The sequence below is a fragment of the Aplysia californica genome, unplaced genomic scaffold (assembly GCF_000002075.1).
Source record: "Aplysia californica isolate F4 #8 unplaced genomic scaffold, AplCal3.0 scaffold00497, whole genome shotgun sequence".
Lineage (NCBI taxonomy): Eukaryota > Metazoa > Mollusca > Gastropoda > Aplysiida > Aplysiidae > Aplysia > Aplysia californica.
In genome coordinates, this window is record NW_004797767.1 from 33,140 (window position 1) to 55,244 (window position 22,105).

At 39.2% G+C, this 22,105-nt stretch overlaps 1 protein-coding gene across 1 annotated transcript in view; it reads right to left on the reverse strand.

The window, feature by feature from the left end:
* Positions 1-3,130: 3,130 nt before the first annotated feature.
* Positions 3,131-22,105, reverse strand: part of LOC101853724 (2-aminoethylphosphonate--pyruvate transaminase) — a 21,588-nt gene continuing 2,613 nt past the window's right edge. Inside the window, exons 2-8 of the mRNA XM_005105865.3 lie at positions 12,793-12,930; positions 11,941-12,041; positions 11,005-11,245; positions 9,177-9,341; positions 7,074-7,233; positions 5,595-5,755; positions 3,131-4,808 (exon numbers count right to left, since the gene is read on the reverse strand). Coding sequence (XP_005105922.1) covers positions 4,657-4,808; positions 5,595-5,755; positions 7,074-7,233; positions 9,177-9,341; positions 11,005-11,245; positions 11,941-12,041; positions 12,793-12,930 — 1,118 coding nt within the window. The 3' untranslated portion in view covers positions 3,131-4,656. The remainder of the gene's footprint in view (positions 4,809-5,594; positions 5,756-7,073; positions 7,234-9,176; positions 9,342-11,004; positions 11,246-11,940; positions 12,042-12,792; positions 12,931-22,105) is intronic.

Sequence of the window (22,105 nt, forward strand, 5' to 3'; positions counted from 1 at the left end):
TAAAGAAATTTTACAAGGAAGGACACAAACAGAGAACATGTGTGTTGTCTTTACTTTTAATTCGTAAAAATAAATATGAATACAGTAACAATGTAAAAAATATGGCTGATTACATCTTCTGAAACCACAGTAAGTTTCCATGTCCACAAAAAAATATTTGAGATAGAATATATGAAACAAACAACAGATGTATTAAAAAGACTTCTAGCAAATCCCTCGTAAAAGTGTATAGTATGTGTACAAAGTTATGTCTGTTTGAGAGTATAACATGAGAGGAGATGGACAGTGTTTGTCTTATTGTTGTGGATGTATGAACAAGTCACATGAATTAACACTGAATATAATTACATGTATTTATAACAAAAACAGCCCGAAGGGTTTTTCTTTCTCTTTTTTTTTCAAATTAGGGTAAGAGTTTTACAACACTGGAAACACAAATAGGTCATATAATTGCCAAAGGACAGTACCGACGATAGATGTTTGATATGAGTCGGAACGGGGTGAGGGGAGATGTGTGGAGAAGAGACACAGAAACCTCATAGTATAGACCTTAAAATTGGCCCAGAGCCTAATATAGTGTAAAGCGCATAGAGCCTGCTGTTGAGCGGGGATATGCGCTATACAAATGCTATCTATTATTATTATTATTTTATTATTGCTTCTTTTGGTCAATGTTTTCCTTTTTTTCTTCCTGACTGACTATTAATGCATATAAAGAAATCAATATTGGTCATTGACACAAGAACAATTAGCCTCTCAGCTGAGAAATGGAAAGTTAACATTTTTACATGTAGTAACCATGGAAGAAAATCTCAATTCAACAACAAAGTAATCAGCACCGTCGGATAAAGCACTGGGTTTGTGATTCCAAATCCCTCTCAGTGAGTCGTTTATGACAACTGACAAGAACATACCCAACCCTTTCCTTGATAAATGACTTATGAAAGTTGAAGATGTAACATTCATGTGATAAGATTACTGTATTAAAAATGTCATGCATATAATTTCGAACATTCACCAAAGGACAACTGATAGGGAAAGTTTTAACAAGCTGGGGCAATCCTGTTGGCTTAACAGATGAAAAAAAACCCAACCGGGAAGTAAAAGTTTACTGCAATAGACGAACAGGAAAATCATCCTGAGGACATTTCATTCATCAGATACGCCATCTTGTAAGAAACAAAGTCATTTTTTGGCTGCTTTTTTATAAATCTAAATATAACTAATATGCGATTAGGTATAAAAACTTTCATTAGACGAGGCAGAAGTAACGGGAGGATGGGAGGCAACAACAATGCAGTACTCAAGACATTTGGGACAGATTTTTACCGGGTAGAAATCAAGATTTCATGCAATCTTTCAAACGTTAAGAAGAAAAGAATGGAATATTCAAACTCAAATTATGAACTAAACCACTGAACACTGGCATAGTGAACATCCCTGGGGATCAAATGACAAATACTGCTAAGCAGACTGATGTTTTATTTCATAGAGAATGCTACTTTTTAGGTCAAGCATTCCTTAACAAAGCTTGAAGAAGAGCTTGGGGGATGAGACAGGTTTAGGTGTAGAACGACTAAAAACCACAACTTTAGAAATTTGGGGCTGCAAATTTCTCCTTACATAATCTTCCACAATTTAGGACACAAGAAGTCTTTCAGGATTGGAAATAAAATCAAACCTACTCTAGTGACATCTGTCCAAGACAAGCACCTGTACAAACGACCGCTTTCAATTTCTCCCTCATGCGTTCTTTTAAAAAAATATATATAATGACACTGACACAGTCAAAGACGTGCACCTGTCTGAGCCAACCACTGTTCTCCTTGAACTTTACAAGTTCAAAAACTGAATTAATGTTAAATACTGATTTTCTTCAGCGGCTTTAGAAAAACTTAAACGAATGTTTATATATTATAACATGAAATATATACTTTTAAAAATTTCACAAGAGTATTCTTAAAACGCCTTGATTTCATTTGGAAGTGGCAACTTTGCCAAATTATGTTACAATTCCATAATCAATGGACTCGTCTTTGAAACAAATTTTGTTAATTACCTACATGTCTCAAGAAGAAAAAGTAAATAAGAAATCCCATCCCCCTTCCCACTCTTGATTGTCTCTGAATTTTCTGTGACATTCAAGATATGGTATACCACACTCGTTGTTGTTGTTATCGATCCAGCAACATCTGGGCTCTCGCCCTTCTGTCCAATGCAATGTAGTGATAAGTGCAGGTTTGCTGCAGTTTCTGTAATGTTCCGTAGAGTGTGTTGTCAAAGGTAGGTCTCGGAGGGAGAAGTGTAGCTCTGATGTCATTTAGAGCTGTACAGTGTAAACGATGATGTTCCACTGCCTCATTTGCATAGTCACACAAAGGACACATTGGGGGAAGTTCTGGGTATACCAAACTTAAATTATAACTCTTGAGGTAGTCATAATCAATCCATATTCAATTTTCTTCTTGCAAGGCAACAATCCACACTAAAAGTCAGACATGAAGAGCACTGGTTCAATATGCATACATGTATGCTGCAGCCTGGACTAACTTGGTTATGTTATGTCACTATCAGTCACACAGTCATAAAGAGGAGACGCAATGCTTGTGTGGAGTAGGCATGTGCCTTTTGACTGGGCAAATGGATCATCCACAAGTGGAGGAAGTTATCTCGTGGAGAATGAAACAGGACGTACAGGCGATATGTATATTACCAAAAATTAGTCTGTAGTCAAGAGTAAATAGAATATTGACATTATCTCTTAGGATAGAAGAACATTGAAAAGGTTATGATGCATTGGTGTCGGTCATTTGCTGTCCTAAGCTGTCAACAACTGCAATCTTATAAATAACGGGAAACTCACTTTACTTCCAATCAGCAACCAGATAGCGCACATTTTGCTGAAAACCAATCAGAACCGGGAGTCGCTTCTTCAACACACAGATAAGAAGCTGCTCCCTACCGCCAGAACATTGTGACAAGTCAGGTCACTTCAGAACTCTCGGTTAAGGACTACAGCAACTCAGTGGATTATGAATCTCTGATCTGCAAACTGCACAACATTGGGAGAGTCAATGAACACTACAAAGTAAAGGACATATATATAGATGAAAAACCAAGTGAACCCTGCTTTGGCAATATGCAATACATCAGTTTATGACATAAGAATAAATTTGGGAAAAAAAATAAATAAAAAATAAGCTGAAATCCCAATAGTCTATCAAGCAACAAGCTATTAACAAGCTTACGGTATAATACAAAGCTTCATGATATAACATGAATTGCAAAACAAAACATCACAGATGAGAAATTCTGACTGATAATTCATACAATTTTCAATAATCTGAACATGTTTACACTAAAGCTGAAGTTGAACAAACAATTTAAAAAATAAAACTACACCCAGACTGAATTTATATCTTCAGTAACCTCAAGACCATGTAATAACTTTTGAAAATTTCTGCAATCTTAGCCAAACTATAAAAAAAAATCAGAACAGGGGAAATATCCAAATACCCACATCCTGCCCACAAAAAGCCTAAAACAGAAGCATTTTGTAGTTCAGATTGCAAATTCCTCACATGCACAAAATGATCGTGGTATGTAGGTCAGTAGCAAAGCTCACCACTGGCTCTCGGTTTGGGCTAGTCTCTGAATCAGACCCCAAACATGTTTTGGTTTTTGCATGAAATTACCATCAGTTTAGTACAACATGTATGTCAAGAGTATCCCACGCGTGTTTTTGTATTTCATAAATTAACCACTAATTTAATAAAATAGGTCAATACAGTTTATATGCAAATATTCCAATCAGGTCGGTCTTCATGTAAACATATATATCCATTTTTTAGAGAAGTAGCGAAGCATAAGTTAAGGCAATGTCGATTGAATTAGGCACATAATGCCATGTAAAAATGTGATCAACTATACTCAAATAACAACTCAAGGATGAAACTTTGATGAGCAAATTTCATTGACATCAAATATTGAAAATACACTTCCGCGTCTTAACCACAATACACTTAACACATGAAGATACACATTGAAAAAAAACACCTCACAGAAAGCAAGACCCCCGTAAAGTAGCAATTGAGCAAAATATTCCAATCAACAGAAGATAAAAATAATCGGTATTCAAGATAATATGAAAAGTTACAATGTAAAACAAAGTGGAGGTTTGATTTATGATCTCTGATTTTTTAACTCTACTGATAAGCGGCGAGAAGAGAGGAAGTCGATGTGGAGAATACACTAGACGACAGGGGCCAGCAAACCAGCCACCCATTATATGACACACAAGACAATACTGAGAAATTTAGGCAAATGAGGCTCAGCTCACAACAGGGTTACATTCAAATCAACAGAAAAATCAGTGCAATCTATTAAAGAAAAGGCAGAGAAAAATGCTTAAATATATTTATATATAGAACCTGTCACATAAAACCAGGCAGGCTCCTTAAACTAAAAAGAAGTAATATCTTCTTCATTCATAGATAAGAAGACTCTTTCAGTCTCAGCACAAAATATTGTGCGGTGTACAGAACACATACACACAAAGCAAGATGTTATATATAGTTGAAAAAATTGCGCAGTGCAAACAAAACTTATCCAATTTTATAAATAAGAACATGCTTAGACTATCGTCACGGGACTTGGTCAGTTCTGTACTGGGACAGAAATGTTCATATCTGCACACACTTCCTTTATGGCTGCAAGCAGCGTAGTCATGTCCTCTTTATGTAGATCACCAATGCTCCCAATTCTAAAGCAATCCGCATCTAGAACTTTGCCAGGGTAGATCACCAAATCTGAAACGGAAGAACAGAACATGTCCTGAACTGCATTTGCGCTCAGTTCATGAAATCAAAAACTGTTTCCTTGCCCTTTATGTCACTAGAGTCCAACTGGATAAAGAATGCTTTAAGTAAACAACATTTAAAAATGGCAGCTTGAGTTTTTTAAGAATCTCTCAAATATTTTCTAAATGCTGAATCAGTGCTTGTCAACCTTTTCATAGACAATACCCACTTTTGCCACCTCCAAGAGGCTAAAATTTCCATACTGCCCATCTACATGTATTTCTAAACAGGATATTAAATAATACCTGTCACTACCCAGAGGATCCCCAGTGCCCATCAAAATTGCCACAGGTTGGCAAACACTGGGGCGAATCATATAATTAGAACAAAAATAAATTATCTTCCGACTAAGGACACAACACACAAGACTGAGACAACATATGTACAAATGTTTTAAACTAGTACAATCACAAAAATGCCAGTGTGGAGAGGCGGACCAAACTGTTGAACACATCCTTCAACACTGCAAGACACACAGGGCCCTGAGACAGGAAACGTGGCCAACCCCACTGACGCTACAAGAGAAGCTATACGGGCTGACAGATGAACTGAGCAGGACAGCCCAATTTATGACAGATACCAGACTTCAAGTGTGATGCGATCAAGAAGAAGAAAGAACAACAAAAATAACATACTGCCTTTATCTGTCTCTTAACTTCTCCTTATTCAAAGTTTCTTGTAAATTCACTGAGATTAAAACAATAAATAACAAAAATGTTTCAGGGAATTCCTTACTTTTTTCATTCAGCCTGTTGTAGAACTCCTTGAAATCAAAGTTTGGGTCCTTAGGGTACATGTAGGAGGTGATGATGTAGCCAGCAATGTTTTCAGCCAGGAGTTCCTGGAAGCCCAGCGCAGTCATGCCGTTCCTCAGGATCTCTCTGTTTTCCTTGTACCTGGCAGACACAGAAAGTAGTTATCATCATCCTAGTCAAGTTCAAGTGCGAAGAGAGATATTATTCATTAGTGTACATGTTTGCTTGGAAAAAATCATTGCATGAATTTTTAACCCTTAGAGCGCTGATCGCGACCGGTCACGACGGCCCAAACTTCCGTAAAGTGCTGATCGTGACCGCCGGTCACGATAAACATTGGCATAGTATAACGCAATGTACGAAAAGAACGAAGTACTAATTTTTATACTGCTGGCTGGTAGGCTACGCAAAATTGATTTCGCCCGCCACTTTTCTTGTCATGGGGTTCGATCGAGGCGCGAGGATGTTTTTTGTTTCACATTGAAATCAAGTGACAGTGAAGTTGGAAAATTCAAGATTGTGACCCGCGACGAACATGTGTCGCATCAGATTCAGACGAAGATGTTCCGCGCATTTTCTTTGAACCGGAAGATAATTTCGAGGGTTTTGATGATAGAGCTAACACTTTGTGGAATATAACGCAGGCCTACGCAGTATCTAGACTCTGGTCTAGATCTAGAGATCTAATGAACCGACAGTTTTTAATCAGTCATTTCCAACACCACTACTACAACAATAACTTCACAAAATACTTTTTGCTTCACATATTTATAAAGAACTTTCTAAATTTTCTAAAACTTTTATTCTTACCTTCATTAGAAATTTTGACAAATAAAAAAGTTATTAGCAAAAAAAAAGCATATGTGCAAATCTGGCGTTTTTCCAAAATAAATTCAGCACAGAGGGAAAACATAAGGGGAAAGAAGTCAGCTCTCTAAGGGTTAACATCCCTTTTTTCTTTACTGAAGCTTAAATGATGTAGACGTTGTCCACAATGTCTAATTCTGTAAAACCTAAGTGATACATCAGTTCTAAATGAGAGGTAATAGAACCCAGATCTATCATAAATCTGCTCACAGGTAAAAAAAAAAGGTCATTTTGAAAAACATATCAAACAAAAACAGACGGAATAAAGTTCACAAGCATATAAAAGCTTTTTAACACTTTTATTGTGACAGCCCATGTCTGATCCTTGCATCTTCCCATGATACCTCTGGTGAAAGAGGACAGAAAAAGTAAGTTTGTACATAGTTTCGAATGAGCTTTCATTCACGCCCATCACTACCCCAACTGTGACGGTATTTTATTGAGAAAAAAGTTCTAAAATCCTGAACGACAGGTCTGGCAGAAGCGAGCTATAAAAGCATATATTCCACCAGCAACAGGAGCAGTTGTGGTACAGAGTGAGTTCAACTTAAAAACAAAGCTTCAGCGCTCAAACTACATTAGATCGTAATACCTATTGGCTCTCCCGGTCACGCCCCCTTCCTGCTCAAACTCTAGGAGTGCTTGTCTGAAAGCCAGCATGGAGTGTGTGGCAGGTGTGAATCTGAATTGATGGGTCTGATCCAACTGTTTGACCTGGTCATACAAGTCCAAGCTCAGGCTGCGAGAGTTGCCTGTAATGGAGAAACAACGTAAATTATATATGAGGAATAACTGAAAGATAAAATCATACACTATATGTGTTATGACCCAGAGGAATCAGGTGCTCTTCAATATTTGGGCATATGAAGCTATTGATATCATCTTAAATTTAGTTCCTTGGTCTTGCTTTTGATGAAAAAAAACTCCCACTTATCTTGAATAGAAATTTGAGTTATTTGCGTTTAAAGAACATAGGGGTTGCCTGGAAGTAGAGGGAAATTAGCGAGAAAATGGTCACCAAATTTTGGTGACTTCCAAAGCTTGAGAGTCCTTAGAAACTGCATGTTTACATTCTTGTGACTTAGAACAATATTTTTCAGTAAAATCCACACAGACATGATTTTTAAAAGGACATAAAAGGTGTTGAGTCCAAAAAAAGAAAAAAAGATTTTAAAATTGCCCAAGAGGCGGAAAAATACTTTTATCGATTTCATTATTTTGACGAAAAACCATTTGAAAAAAACAAAACAAGCAGTAGCACTTAATATGCTATTTCATACGATACCCAGTTTGCAAAACTGGATGAGCAGGAGCACATTGGAGAAAGCAGAATTATTCATTTGTTAGCCTGGAACTCAAAATCATACTGCATTAACTCACTTGAGCCTATTCCCGTGTATTTACAGGACGCCCTGCCGGCCCGGTGGCCTAATCCCGTGTGTTTTCGGGGTGCATTTTATCAATCGATATCTCCAGTGTTTTTCGGTTATAAACTATGATAAAAGGGGAGCCAACAGTTGACCTACTTGTTTCATTTTGTTAAAAATTCGATGAAGTTATGTGTGATACTTTTTGAGTTGTAATGGACTAAGTCAGTCCCCTCCCCCCTTATTGCGATAGTTGATTTTTATTACAAATTGGGTGCACACACAAAATTGGATAACCCCCAAACAAAATGTTGATAAAATAAAAACTATTCTGACATATTAGATGCAGTTTTCTGTTCTCTGAGAACATTTCTGTCTTTCTCTTGTCGCATATTTTTTTTTATTATGATAGCTTTTATAGTCTTTTTGTGGTTAATGATTCAATATACTCCAAAGGTGTCAGGCATAAACGGTTGTTGGGTGAAAAATAGCTAAGGCTCAAGTGAGTTAATTCTTTTTTGCAGAATGATTACAAGAATAACCAAGGACTAATTCGCAATAATAATCAGTCAGTGGTGTCCACTTAGCAGCAACCCTGATAAGAGCAACCTCCGCCTAACAGCAACAATTAGTTTATCATGTACTGGAATTTTCTATGGGACCTTTTCCACTAACAGCAATCTTTGTTGCTATAAACTGTCTGACAACATTTTTTTGCGATTGAAAAACAGTTTGCACACCGAGACTAGCCCATAATTTTATTGTGTGTGCATCCCCTCTCTCTAGTTAATCCTCTCACAACACTTTCTAGGGCCAAAATTACATTATGTTCGGTACATGAGCCCAGTTTACTCAAGAGTCTACAGAGTGGGGGGAAAAGTTTCGGCTTCTGTGAGTAACAATACCACCCTGTGATTGAGCATTTCAAATCTCAGCCATTGATGTAGCCTACGTCATCACTTTCTGACATACCACATCCTGCCATTAGGACTCATGCGTATGTGCATGTGGTATCTGAGGAAAGATAAGGGATGGGGAGGGCTTTTGCAGATTACCCCTACCCCTTTGAAAATTCAGTTAGCAGCAGAAACCTCTGCCTAAGAACAACAAAGGCCTGCTTCTAAAAGGGGTTACAGTTAGACAGACACCACTGTATTTAACATAAAACAGTTGAAACACCTGTAAAGGATATCTTATATATCAAAGTTATTGGTTATATCAGAATAAAGCAGCCATGAATACCGTTATCAGTGAATTGTAAAACTCCATCATAAGCAGGATATCTATCACCAGGAAGAACCAAAAGGCAACAGTCAGTGTGTGCTTACCTTTACACTTGTCTAGGACACTATTGCGGGCTATGACAAAGGCAAAACCTGGTACACCCTGAAGGCACTTGTTGGCAGAGCTGACCATAACATCCACACTGCTTCCCTCTATATCCAGAGGGATGGCCCCAAATGCACTGATAGCATCAACCATGTACACCGTTTCTGAGGAAAGAGAGAAAATCACAGTTGAGTGTCATTCACTGACTCCTAATAGACCTGCATGTGAGGCTCAACCAGATTGTCTGAAAATTTTGCGCACCCCCCCCCCCCAAAAAAAGAGCTTTTGTGGGTGTCATAAGGAAGGACTTCCGAGTAACGAGCGACCACCCCAACAAACACAACAAAGAAGAGACCTAACCCTACCCCTACCCCTAGGCCTACCCCAAAAAAGAACCTGCAACGAGCCTCATGTGAAAAGGCCAGCACAAGTCCAAAATGAAAAACATTTTTAAAATTAAAAAACCACACCCCAAAACAAACAAGGCTTACAAGGAGCATAATGGCCTACACCTACATATTGCTAGATCTACAATAATAATAATAGGGTTTGATATCAAATAACACAATAGAATTGGAATAAGAATCCTCCATATAGATCTAGTAAACTAAATAAATCTAGATCTAGATCTAGAAGAACGAGTGAATAGGATCTAGGAATAGGCCTTGAACTAGAAATCCGCATCCGATTCCGAACAGAGGGGCTCAGCTGAGTCTAGATTCTAAATAAATAAATAATTCACGCACCTGATGAAATGCCTTTTACCAACATTAATATTACAGCACAACCTTTGATAGGGTTTGACAAAATAGAATTGGAATATGAATTCTCCACTGAGGTCTATAATGATCTATATAAATCTAGATCTATCTAGATCTAGATTCTATTATATCTAAGTGAGTCGGACTGGAATGAATCCACACGATCTAAACAATTGAATTTGTCAACAAAACGAAATTCAAAATGGCCGCTCGAGCACGAAACTGAAAGTAGATAATTTATGTCGTCGTCTTTTTTCGTATTCGCATTTCTACTCAGGTTCCGACAATTATGTCGGAAACGCCGACGTCGGCAGTCGGCGGTGCGCGCGTCGGCGGTCGGCACGAAAACGAAAGTGCCGACAAAGCCGACGGGAGAAAAGGGGGACGCTGGCAGTCGGCCAGGCCTCGCACTACGCACATTGACTGATACAGGTAGGCATCGGCCGCCTCGCGGGTCGCGTCGCGATTGTCGGATTTCAGACGATTGTCGGCAAACATGCAGGTCTATCCTAAGTTATGAGATTCTTGCTGGATAGTAGACCTTCAGTGCCAGCCGAAGTTTTGTTCCACAACTCTTTTAACATGCCAAAATCAGCAGTTTCGCAGACCTCTTTTGTACTGTAATTTCTAGAGATCCGTTTTGACAGCGTATAACTATTAACTCACTTACTGCCAAACCCGAAGACTGATAGAAGGGGTATTGTCATTATTGAAACCCTTTTCATATTTCTTTCTATCAACCGATGTGTTTCGGAGCTGGTCTTCAAGGAAAGGTAACTGTTGTTCTTTACAGCGCTATTGTCAAAAAAATCAGTGGCTAACAATTTCAGCCCCCATATCACAGTGATGCCAGATCGGCCAACCCTTTTGGCCATCAACAGAACCCGGGTTTATAAGGTTCAAAATTCTCAAAAGGTCACACCAAACTGACAACAAGAGGATGAAACCTGATTAAGTTTTCACAACAAAATTTTTAAAATCTGCTTTACTACTTCCTTGTGCGATAAAGCAAACATTGTTAATATTTTTCTTTGCCTACAGTTCCTGATCCACAGAGTCATCATACCTGGTGAGATCTCCCGCACCAGGTTCCCGACAGCTGTAACTGGGTTAAAGACCCCTGAGCTCGTTTCGCAGTGGACAATGGACACCAGGTCATATTTGGTCTGTCCACTCAGGGCATCCTCCACTACTTCCGGTTCAACACTTCGATCTTCTCTGAAGCTCTGAACATCACAAGAAATGCCAGCAGATTCGCAAATCTTGGCCATTCTTTTGCCGTAAGCGCCGTTCTCAATGATCAAAGCCTATGTGAATAAATTTTTGCAAAACAAAGGTATTTTTAAAAAAAGACTTTTCCATCCACTTTCAAACTAAAACATAAGACAAGAAAAACCAAGTGACTTAAAATTCTTTGTAAATTCAAACTTATCTTTTTTTAAACCTCTAGTTTGCAATTTGTTTTTCAACATCTCATTCTTTTACTACCAAATCAATCAAAAGATTAATCACCAAACTTAATTATTTCAACATGGTCCAAATTTACATCAAGATTAGGCTAATTTTGCATTCTATACACACAATCTCAATACAATTAAATTGCAAATTAATTTTTTTTTATCATAATTTGTAACTGTAAGAGAAACACTGTGTTAATCGAAATCATTAGACCAATGCCTGTAAACCAAGAAGCAAATCCATTCAAATTTAGCGAGACAGATATACTTCTTTAACATGCGGGTCTATCATCAATCAGGCACTATATAATATTAAGTTGGTAAAGCCTAAAAATCAGTAAGGGTAACATCAAGTTAAACCTTCAACTAAACCAAACCTGCACCAAAAAATCTCTCTTGTTACTTACAGCACGGTGAAACCTTATTCTGCATGATTTTTAATACCCTCAAAGACCAAAAGTAGGAAAACACATAACTGCTTGCACTGCATAAAACATACACTTATATCATGTATAAAAAAATCATATGCACATTACTTATATTACCTTTGCTCCTTCACGGGGTAGGAAAGTTTGAAATGAGGCATCTATGGCAAATGTACCACTGCCTTGAATAGGGATGCAGGAAAACTCTCCATTATTAACACCTGAAAGAAACAATTTTATACATAATATCTACCATCCAAATTGAATTCCATCTCAAAACAGAAACTAGCTAAAGATTTGCTATACACACACCCACTCTGAAAAAGAAAAAGAAAATAAAACTATCTGTTCGAAAGGCCCAGGTCAATTTTTAGCTACAAAAAGAAGGAAGAATGGAATATTGAACTACTTGGGTATTTAGGAAATGAGTCACGGTTAAGGTGTTATTTCACAAAAGTAAAACAAGCAGCCTTTAAAAAATACGACTTTACAGAAGTGTACATCCCAATTAAAAACACATTTGCTACATTTTCCATGCATGCAGCAGGTGTTTGGCGTTGCCTTTTGAGTCTATATATGGATTAACTTCTTTTTCAGAGTATATCTTCATTGTCTGCTTCTAAACATTACTGCGTGACCAAATCAGAGTAAATTAAAAACCTTCATCACTGGCCATTCAAGTATCAAAATGAAACATTTCCGAGAGATGTTCTCCAGTAGTTTCCCTCATCTTTGCAAAAGGATCTTTCACATTTCTGTTCCTAACTCAGAATTTAGGAGCCAGATGTACAATCCCCTTGGCTACAACTTAAGTTACAAATCTGAAGATTTCATAAAAGACAATCTGTGGACAAGTTGATCGTCTCATCAATGGGTATATTTTTTTCATTTTCAAGAATTCCCGAATTTAACAGAAGTTCAACATTGGGAACTAATGTAATTTTTAATTTTACTTTAATTTCACAATCAAACCTGCAATGTCCAAGAGTTTTGTTCGGATGAACTTAACAGTGTCAATGAACTCTGTGTCTCTGGAACCAACGTCTCTTAACATGGCTTCTTTGACACTGAGAGTCACACCCAGAGGGCCAGGAGTAAACAGCTTCTTATCTGGGGAAAACAAAATAAAAAATAAAACCAAATGACAACCGAACGTTAAATGTCTTTTTTTTTCTTCTTTTTTTTTTAGTAGAGGGTTTTACGGCACCCACAACTGCATACAGTCATATGAGCGCCAAGGGGTGGGTGTCAACAGAGAAGTCTTTACAAGGAATCAGACTTACTTCGCTCACCTCTCTAGCTTCAACAGCATAAGGTCTGCTTCGACTATCAAGGCACCCCGGAAATAGCAGTTCACAAGAGAGCGACAAACATACAAAAGAAGTAGAGGAAAAATTAAGATAGTAAGGATTTGGAAAGAAAAAGCAGCAGTTCCCTGTTGTAGATCAGGCACAGTTATGAACGTGACATGATGAATCAGCCCATATACAATTTTACTGTGCTTGAACGAGAAATGTCCTCCCTTTGGGAATGGCCTAAAGACACTACAGTCAGTGGCACTGCCCCGGGGGGTGTTAAATATCTTACAAAACTTCTGCAAGGATACTAATTAAATCCTTCACAAATATCTGACAGTTTTGAGGAAATGAAAGTTTGTGTAGGCCTATAGCACCAACTTAAATGTCCAAAGTAGTCTAAAAAGGGATACCCTGAATGCTCAAAATCGATTACGAAAATCTAGATATATCAAATCTGAAAGCCACAAGTCACTCCAGTATTATAGCGTAGATCGTTCGGATTCTCCACCCTCCCTCCACCCCCTGAGTGAGGTTAAGGCAAATGACTAAGAGTAAGACAGAAACAACAGTTGACAACACAATCCCTCACAGAGCCAGAGTATGGCTCTCATGCTCTAGAGGCATGGTGGTCGCTTCTCACTCATAGGTCCTGGGTTTGAAACCTGACATACAAGTAAGGACGAAAAAATTTCTTCTCTAAAATATTCTCTTTTCACCTCCTTTCCTACTCTGTAATGACTGTAACCATGTTCTTTCAACTGCTTTCATATCCACTTTCTGCCCACCACCCCTCCCACCCCCATTCCCCTCTCCTCTCGGCTTCTGACTCTTTCTTCTGGGCTCCCGACTCTTTCTACTGCTACTCCTGGCTTCTTCTTACTGCTTGCTGTCTTTCAGCCACACCCTTGATCTTAGGGTAGGAAGATCAAACACTTATAAGTTATAAGCCTTCTCAGGTAAGGGCGAAAAAATCTCAGAGATCCTGTGTGCAAGTTGCGCATGTGAGTGATCCCTTGATGGTCCTATTATAATCAATAAGAGTAGGTTTCAGCTGCCACCCTGGCAAAAATCAAAATTATTTTCTTCCGAAACTGAAAATGCTGAATGTGAAAATAAACTAACTTGTGTTCCGCACGCTCATATGACCTTATGCAGTTGTGAATGCAGAAAAACTCCAACTAAAACAACAACAAAAAGACAGTCAGAGCACAACAAAAGGCACAGAATCTAGAACTAGATATATATATATATATATATATTGGTAGTGTTAATTGCGACAGAGTGACGCTGAGACAACTAACGAAGTGTTAATTGCGACAGAGTGAACACGGAGCTCTTTTACGTTGATAATCTAACATCATCTAGAGCCTATGTACGGCATACCGTCACGTACGTCAGACCGTCAGTTGGCACGCATTTGGCCTAAAATTGGAAAACCAGACAATAAATGCGATAACCTGGAATGCTGTCTGCTAAACAATTCCGTTCAACATTGTTTTGTTTTTAAGTTCAACAATTTTGAACAGAATCAGACACCTGTGTGAGCAGAAATAATCCATTTCATCTCCAAAGGCAAGAACCGCGTTCAGCCATTACGGCTAGCAGATGCGCAATGCGTCTTGGGAAATAAGCTATTGGTTCTGTAATCGTACCCGCAGGATTCATTTCACATTTTATATTCAGTTTATAAGGTGTCTAGTTACTGCCACAAACCATTTGCTGCTCTTTGTTGTAACAATTGGCGCCCGTAGGGGGGACAATTTTGGAGGGGTGTACCCGATACCGCGTCACTATATTTTTTACATGGTGCGTGACTTGAAAAATAGTTATTTCTTGACGGACTATGGATGGCATCTTAGTTCTTTAGATTTTTTAGTTTCTATGATTTGATATAGATCTAGATAGATCTATTTCGACACGGATTCATTAGAAAATGAGCGACTTTAGATTTTTCTTTTTTAATGTTTGAAACAAATTGAAATGAAGGAAACTCTATCCCGTTGTATGTAATGATGATGATGATGTTCCTCTGTCCAATGTATGTTGTGATGATGTTCTTCCAGCCACTGTTTCCACATGTTGTCATATTGTTCCTGCTCCTACTGCTTCTGTTTCAGAAGAAGAACTTGCTGGCCCTCCCCCAACTGCCCTTGTCTCTAGTACTAGTTGTGAGTGGTCAGTTAATGCCCTAGACTTTTCGACCACAGGTCTGGAATTCTCGGGGATCGAATGTACCTCCGAGGACTTCCTGGATCCTGCAGCAGAGTTTCAGCTACCTTTGGTTTCAACCCCAGCTTGGGATCCTGTGGATAACCAGGACTATATCTGTTGTCTGCCTGAGCAGGCATTGAGACCATTGGAAGATGAAACTCTGGTGACACTCCAAGCCCCCCAAAAACTGCCTCAGGACAACACTTTTGCTTTGTCCTTGACAGTCTAATTGATCCACTGGATGGATGGCATCAGACATGCATTGGGTCCGCCGTTGCCATTGGCACAAAATTGAACCTAAGGAGAACGAGGGGGCATACAGAAAATACAGGGATTTGTAAAATCAACTCATTCCTGCCCCCTCGTTCGTCAACCTACCCATACCAGCAAGCTGTAACTCTAAGGTTTCAACACAGAGAAGCGGGCTAAGGCCCCTACATACATGTCTTACAGGCAAAGTACAAAGCATGGGAGGAGGCGAAGAAATTGGAAGAAGAGAAGAAAAAGGAAAAAGTGGAAAAGAGGAAGAGAGAAAGGGAGAGAAAAAGGTTGAAGAAGGTAGAAGAGAAAAGAGGAGAAAAGTTAACGAAGTTGGAGTAGCAGAGAGCAGGGAAGAAGAAGAAAAAACAACAGGGAAATGAAGTGGGAGTAAGAAAAGGAAGACGAAAGTATAGGCAAAGATGATGAAGCAAAAGAGAAGAAAAGGAGAGAGTGAGGAGGGGGAAGAGGATGAAAAGGAGGTGGGATTGGTTTACGGCGATGACCGCTCCGCAGTTTTTTGTGATACATGTCATCATCATCATTGCCTTTCTCACCCTGCACCAGGGTATAGGCCACGGACAAACACCCCCCACTTTTCTCTATCCTGGGCTAGCCTCTTGATGTTATTCCATGTCTTCCCACTTTTCTGTACATCGATTTCTGTGATTCTTCTACAAGTTCCATGAGGTCTTCCCCTTGATCTCTTGCCCTGTGGGTTCCAATCCAAAACTTTCTTTGTTATGCAGCTGCCTGACTTCCTGAGAGTATGTCAAATCCATCGCCACCGCCTTCTTCCTACCTCATCTCTGACTGGAATCTGTCTTGTTTTCCTTAACACTTCCACATTGGTGACCCTGTCTGTCCATCTGATCCTCAGTAACTTTCTTAGACACCTGTTCAAGAAAACCTGGATCCTCTTTATACAAGTCTGCAATGCGTTCCATGCCTCACATCCATACAACAGGACCGACTTCACGTTTGAATTGAAAATCCTCAGCTTTGTTCGAAGTGAGATCTCTCTGGTCTTCCAAATCCTATCCAAAGATATGAAAGCCGCCTGTACTTTTCCAATGCGGGACTTTATTTCAGCACCTGTTCCTCCCTCTCTGTCAATTATAATATGCTCCCAAGATAACAGAAGGATTCAACGTTTTCTAGGGCCTTTCCTTTTATTGTGACCTGCTCCTTTCGTTGTGCATGTGATACATGTGGAAGAGTAAAATGAAGCATTCATGTACTTGTGTTTGAGTAAAAGATGTTCAAGTGAGTTTGTTGTGATATGTGAGGAAGAGTAAAATGAAGCATTCATGTACCTGTGTGTGAGTAAGATGTTCATATCGTCGATGGGATTCACAAACCGGCTACATGCAAAAATTTCAAAAATCTTTTTATTTGCTTAATGAATAGTAAATAGCCTAATACGTGTCCCCAATAAATATTAGGTTTGAAAAAAAACTAGAAATATGTTTTTTCAGACTTTCCAAAACGGACACCTGCAGCTGGTGGAAAAATGGGATCGCCAAACCGGCCATGTACATAGCCGCATCAGTTTCACCAGACCGTCGCGACACGCATTGACACGTGGCATCGAAAACCGGCTACATGCATCCCCGCCGCGCCTCACCCCGACCGTTTCATATGGTTTTTTTCTCTTGAACTAGACAGAATTGTAAACTGTTATCAGTGTTCATCGAGATAAAAAAATATTATAGTCAACAATGAAGTGACTTGTAATATAAAGCATTTGTGTGATTCGATTTACTGGATTAGATTTGTCATTTAATTTATGTATCTAGATTAGACATAAGAACATGAAAGATCAATAGAGTTCCAGCCACATTATGGGCCCGCACCTTTACAAAAAGCTCTCTCTCTTCTCCTTCTTCTTCTTCCTCTTCCTCTTCTTCTTCTTCTTCTTCTTCTTCTTCTTCTTCTTCTTCTTCTTCTTCTTCTTCTTCTTCTTCTTCTTCTTCTTCTTCTTCTTCTTCTTCTTCTTCTTCTTCTTCTTCTTCTTCGCACTCTAGTGTTAGCTGCTGCAGAGCAGCTGTAATAGCAATAGTAGTACCATCATCATCAGCAGCAGCAGCAGCAGCAGCAGCAGCAGCAGTAGCAGCAGCAGCAGCAGCAGCAGCAGCAGCAGCAGAAGTAGTAATACTAAACTAATACTAAAAATATTACACAAAATATTTTAATAATAATATGCACTTTATTGTTACTATTTCATTGTTGACATTCTGGATGCAATCCTTTTTGTTCTTGGAATTATCCTACGCTGTGACCATGGGTGTGAACTGATATCATTCATTGGTCTCTTCGCAAAATTAAACGTTTCAGTCGTGATGTATACTATATTGTGGCAGAAATCATTTTCTTACGATTCACTTATCGCGCATCAATAAAGTTATCTATTCAAGTATCTGGTTTTAGTATTATTTTATGCCAGAGATATATTTAGCAGAGAGAGTGGTTCCACGCAAAAACCTCCGCCGGCGTCATCTATGATTCACGATTGGTAAAGAAAGGACCAAGAACAAGTCATCGAAAGAGAGAAAAAAAACTCCCGAAATATGAAATGGCTATCTTTGTCAGGTTTACAGAATAGTTTATCTACGTTAACGCCGTTCTTCATTTATTAATGCTAGTCCTTTACAAATACCCCTTTCTTGACATTTTGGCATGAGTCGGGCTGAGGATACATGATGGATCCTTTATCTCGCGGAAGACGCCCGGTCAAGCTGAGTCTGGCAAAGACATTGGAGAAGACCGCTGACGATGGCAAGTGCACTCCTGCAAATTATTCACGATTCACCTCTATCATGGAGCCACGATATTGCCCATGGCTATCACCATCGACTCTGCTTCACCCTGGTGTTTTGAACATTTCACTTTCAGAAAGTGTCGATGGTCTTCTTAAGAATGACCCTGAGTTTGAGATTTTTCTTTAAACTATTGCCAAAGATCCCTACAGCTGTAGGTAGCAATCACGAGGGAACTAATGGACATAGAATTGGAAGGCGGCGGAATGCATGTGTGATGTAAGCAGAAGGAATGGATTCTTGCGACAAGATGAACAAGTGTGGCAGGGAGGTGGGTAGAAGAGGAATGAAAAAAGGAAAAGGTAAAATTGATCCTTGTGGGGGACTGCCTTCTCGAAAGTAACAGATTGACTAGCACAACTGGAGACAAAATGAGACCAAAAGGCTGGAATAACAAAAGCTAGAATAGCTCAACAAATCCAAAAAGATACTCTTGTCAGAATAATAGATACCATTGTGACGAATTCAGTTATAATATAAGGAAAGAGACAGATTTTTTAAAAGCAGTTTGGAGACTCACATGGGTACAGAAGCGTACATTTGTAATTCATTTTTTTTAAAGATGATGTGACGGGGAGGAGTGTTTGGTGCGTCTGGATCAAACCGGTCTGAAGAGACCAAAGGTTCAGAAAATAAAGCGCATTCAGGTATTTTCAGCAACGTAGCTGACAGTTTGCGGAGAAAGTTTGCTGACAGTTCTTTATTATGTCAACCATCGGACTTTGGAACATGATGTGTTAGGAACTGGGTGATGAACGAGCAGTCAAACATGAATGCACGTGTGGCCGATGTATCCTCAGTGTTAAGGGATTCTTCAACAAGTTATCACGACTATCATTACATTACTGTATGGCTCAACTAAGCTGTACCTTGAGGCTCCTTTCCAAAGTTTCGCTGACGTGTAATGGCTCTACACCTCAGAGTATACAGAAATGAAGCAACGCTCCCTCTGGTAAAGCAAATTTTCGGCGAGCTCAACTTGGCTCTGTTCTGTCCTTGTGAGTATTGTTGCGATGTTTACGTGATTATTGTGGCAACGTGCGTGAACACGCTTGGTTGAAATATTGAAAGTGTGAAGAAACAAACAGAAAGCCACAGCCGACAAGGAAATAGCCATCAAATCTTTAGGTGAAGATGAAAAACACTCTGGTGTTGAATGGACGTGCCAGCTGTTCCTTTGGCACTAAGATGCAATGCGTCTTCTCTGTATTACAAGATTAAAATATCGGTGCATCATTTTACATTCTACAACGTTGCTGAGAACGATGTGGTGGGCTGAGACAAAACGAATTTGCAACGTACATAATCAACTTTCTGAAAGGAATCCTGGCTGCCAAAAGTAACTCTTATACGGTGATGATTGGACATACCAAAGCTGCTTCTTTTTTGTGCTAGAAACAGGGTTCAAATTGAACAAAGAATACCAGAAAAAGAGCATCTTACAAACAGAAGGGGTTTCCGAGCTCAATTATATCGAGAGGAGGTTGAAGACTCCCCTAGCTAAGTGTCAGCCCAGTATGTCCATAAAACACAGTCATCACACTCAAACCCCATCCATGCCATGTGAAATATCTGCAACACCAACGACTTTCAGGATTACAAGAGCATGTCCGACCATTTCCAACCCAGCAGGAGAGTCGGGGACTCTTCGGTGACGGACAGGAGGTGTATCCTGATGAGTCACGGAGGTGAGCCCCACCAAATTCTCCCAAGAGGTCAAACCAACCAAAGTGGGAGCTGGTTGACCCAACGCCTGCCTACACTAGCTCCAGGAAAATGAAAAACGGAGAAATATTAACATGTCCAAACGGTGTAAGAGGTCATGCCAGTTGAATACCATCCATTTTACCACACTCTGTCAACTGACTAGCACCGAACATTGCTGATAGGGAAAGTAGAGACTTACAATCATGGAATCCAAATGTGATTTTGTCGTCTGTGTAGCTTACACTGTTTCATTGTTTATTATAATGTAGGAACTCAAGTGTGAGAACTGATGAAAGATAGTGCACAGGAAGAAATGAGCCCATCTATGTGCAATTAAACGATACTAATATTCTTTCAATCACGCCCCAGACAAAAAGATGCAGAGGGACCAAGTTTTAAATATTATTATAATTCAGCAGAGAATCGAACCCACAACCTCCCGATCCAGATTAGAGCCCCGAGACCAAAATTTACCATACCAAGGCTCTGCCCTTGGGGGATATCAAACAAAAGTGGAGGTTTCTCAGACAAATACTAAAAAAAAAGTCTTGTCCTGGCTTTTTAAACAACTTAATTTGTGTTTGGGTTTTTGTTTGATATTTTTGTAAACACAGCGATGTCTTCTTATCAACAATTCTAGTCAAACAATTGATGACCTGGCCCTTTGGGATATTTCACGTAGTACAGCTTAAGTTCCACACAGGCAGATATAGTCCCCCCCCCCCCTTTTTCTCTTGAATAACCTAATAGTGTTGATAGGGCGTTGAACCTTAACCATTGCACATGTTCAAGTACATGTATTGGCCTTCAGACACCAGGTCGATGACTTCTCATAGTACTGGTCACCTAATGTAAAATACTAGGCGAGAGAGCAGCTAGGATGTTAAATTAAATTCATTAAAATTTCCACCATGAATCGACAGATAACACAGTTTGAACCCACACCTCCCAGTAACCAGGGTTAATTAATTTACAGACAAAGGGCCAGTCAAAGCACTAAACTTGTCATTCTAATCTAAAACATTTTGTGTATGAATCGACAAGGTTAAGATTCAAACCCAGTTTGAACCAGACAGCTCTCATTAAGATAGATCTATTAGTTAAAATACTATAACTCGCCGTCGTCCATGTTCATCTAGGTCTTTACTTATTATGACGGCGAACAGTGGCACACAGCTGTGACGAACCGGCTACATGCCGCCTCGTGTCACGGCTGTGCGGGGAAGCGTCCTGCGCGAACCGGCCACATGCAGAGAACCGGCCACCTGCATTGTGCTGCATATTTTTTGTGATTCCATAACCGGCTACATGCGAAATAAAACTATCGGATGTGGTATTTAAGAAAAATCAAGTAGTATTTGGTCCCAACACTTATAACTTAAACCTTTTGTATAAAAATATGAAAGATTGTGCTGCGCGTTTTAACAATAATAGTTTTTTTGTCCCTCCTGTAAAATTTGCCTTTCTGCAGGTAGCCGGTTTGTGAATCCCATCGACGATATGAGTTTGTGATAAGTGTGGAAGAGTAAAATGAAACATTTATGTACCTATGTGTGAGTAAGATGTATGTGAGTCTGTTCGGGTGGTTGTTCTTATAAGTATGTCAATAAACATTAGTTCTGTCTTAGGCCCACTGTACAAAAGGAGTTCGTCTTTGCTTCTTTCCTCTTTTCAAAAGCCTAGTTGTGCTTCAATTTGGGTGTGCTGGTATGGGGTGTAGTGGGTGATGGTATGGGGTACGTGCCATGACAGAAAACCCGACATGTGACGGTATGGGGTACATGTCATGACATGCGTCAAGTCTCGGTTTAGCAATGACCACGAAAATCCTTTTTTTGACAGAATAGGTGCATTTTGTAGCTTTATCTTCACAGAGCATGGAACTTTTTGAATTTTTGAAATCCATCAATAAACAAAAAAGTTACGGATTTTTTAATCAATTAATTTCTGGTACACTTTTATATAATGAAAAAAACCCAAAATATGAGACGT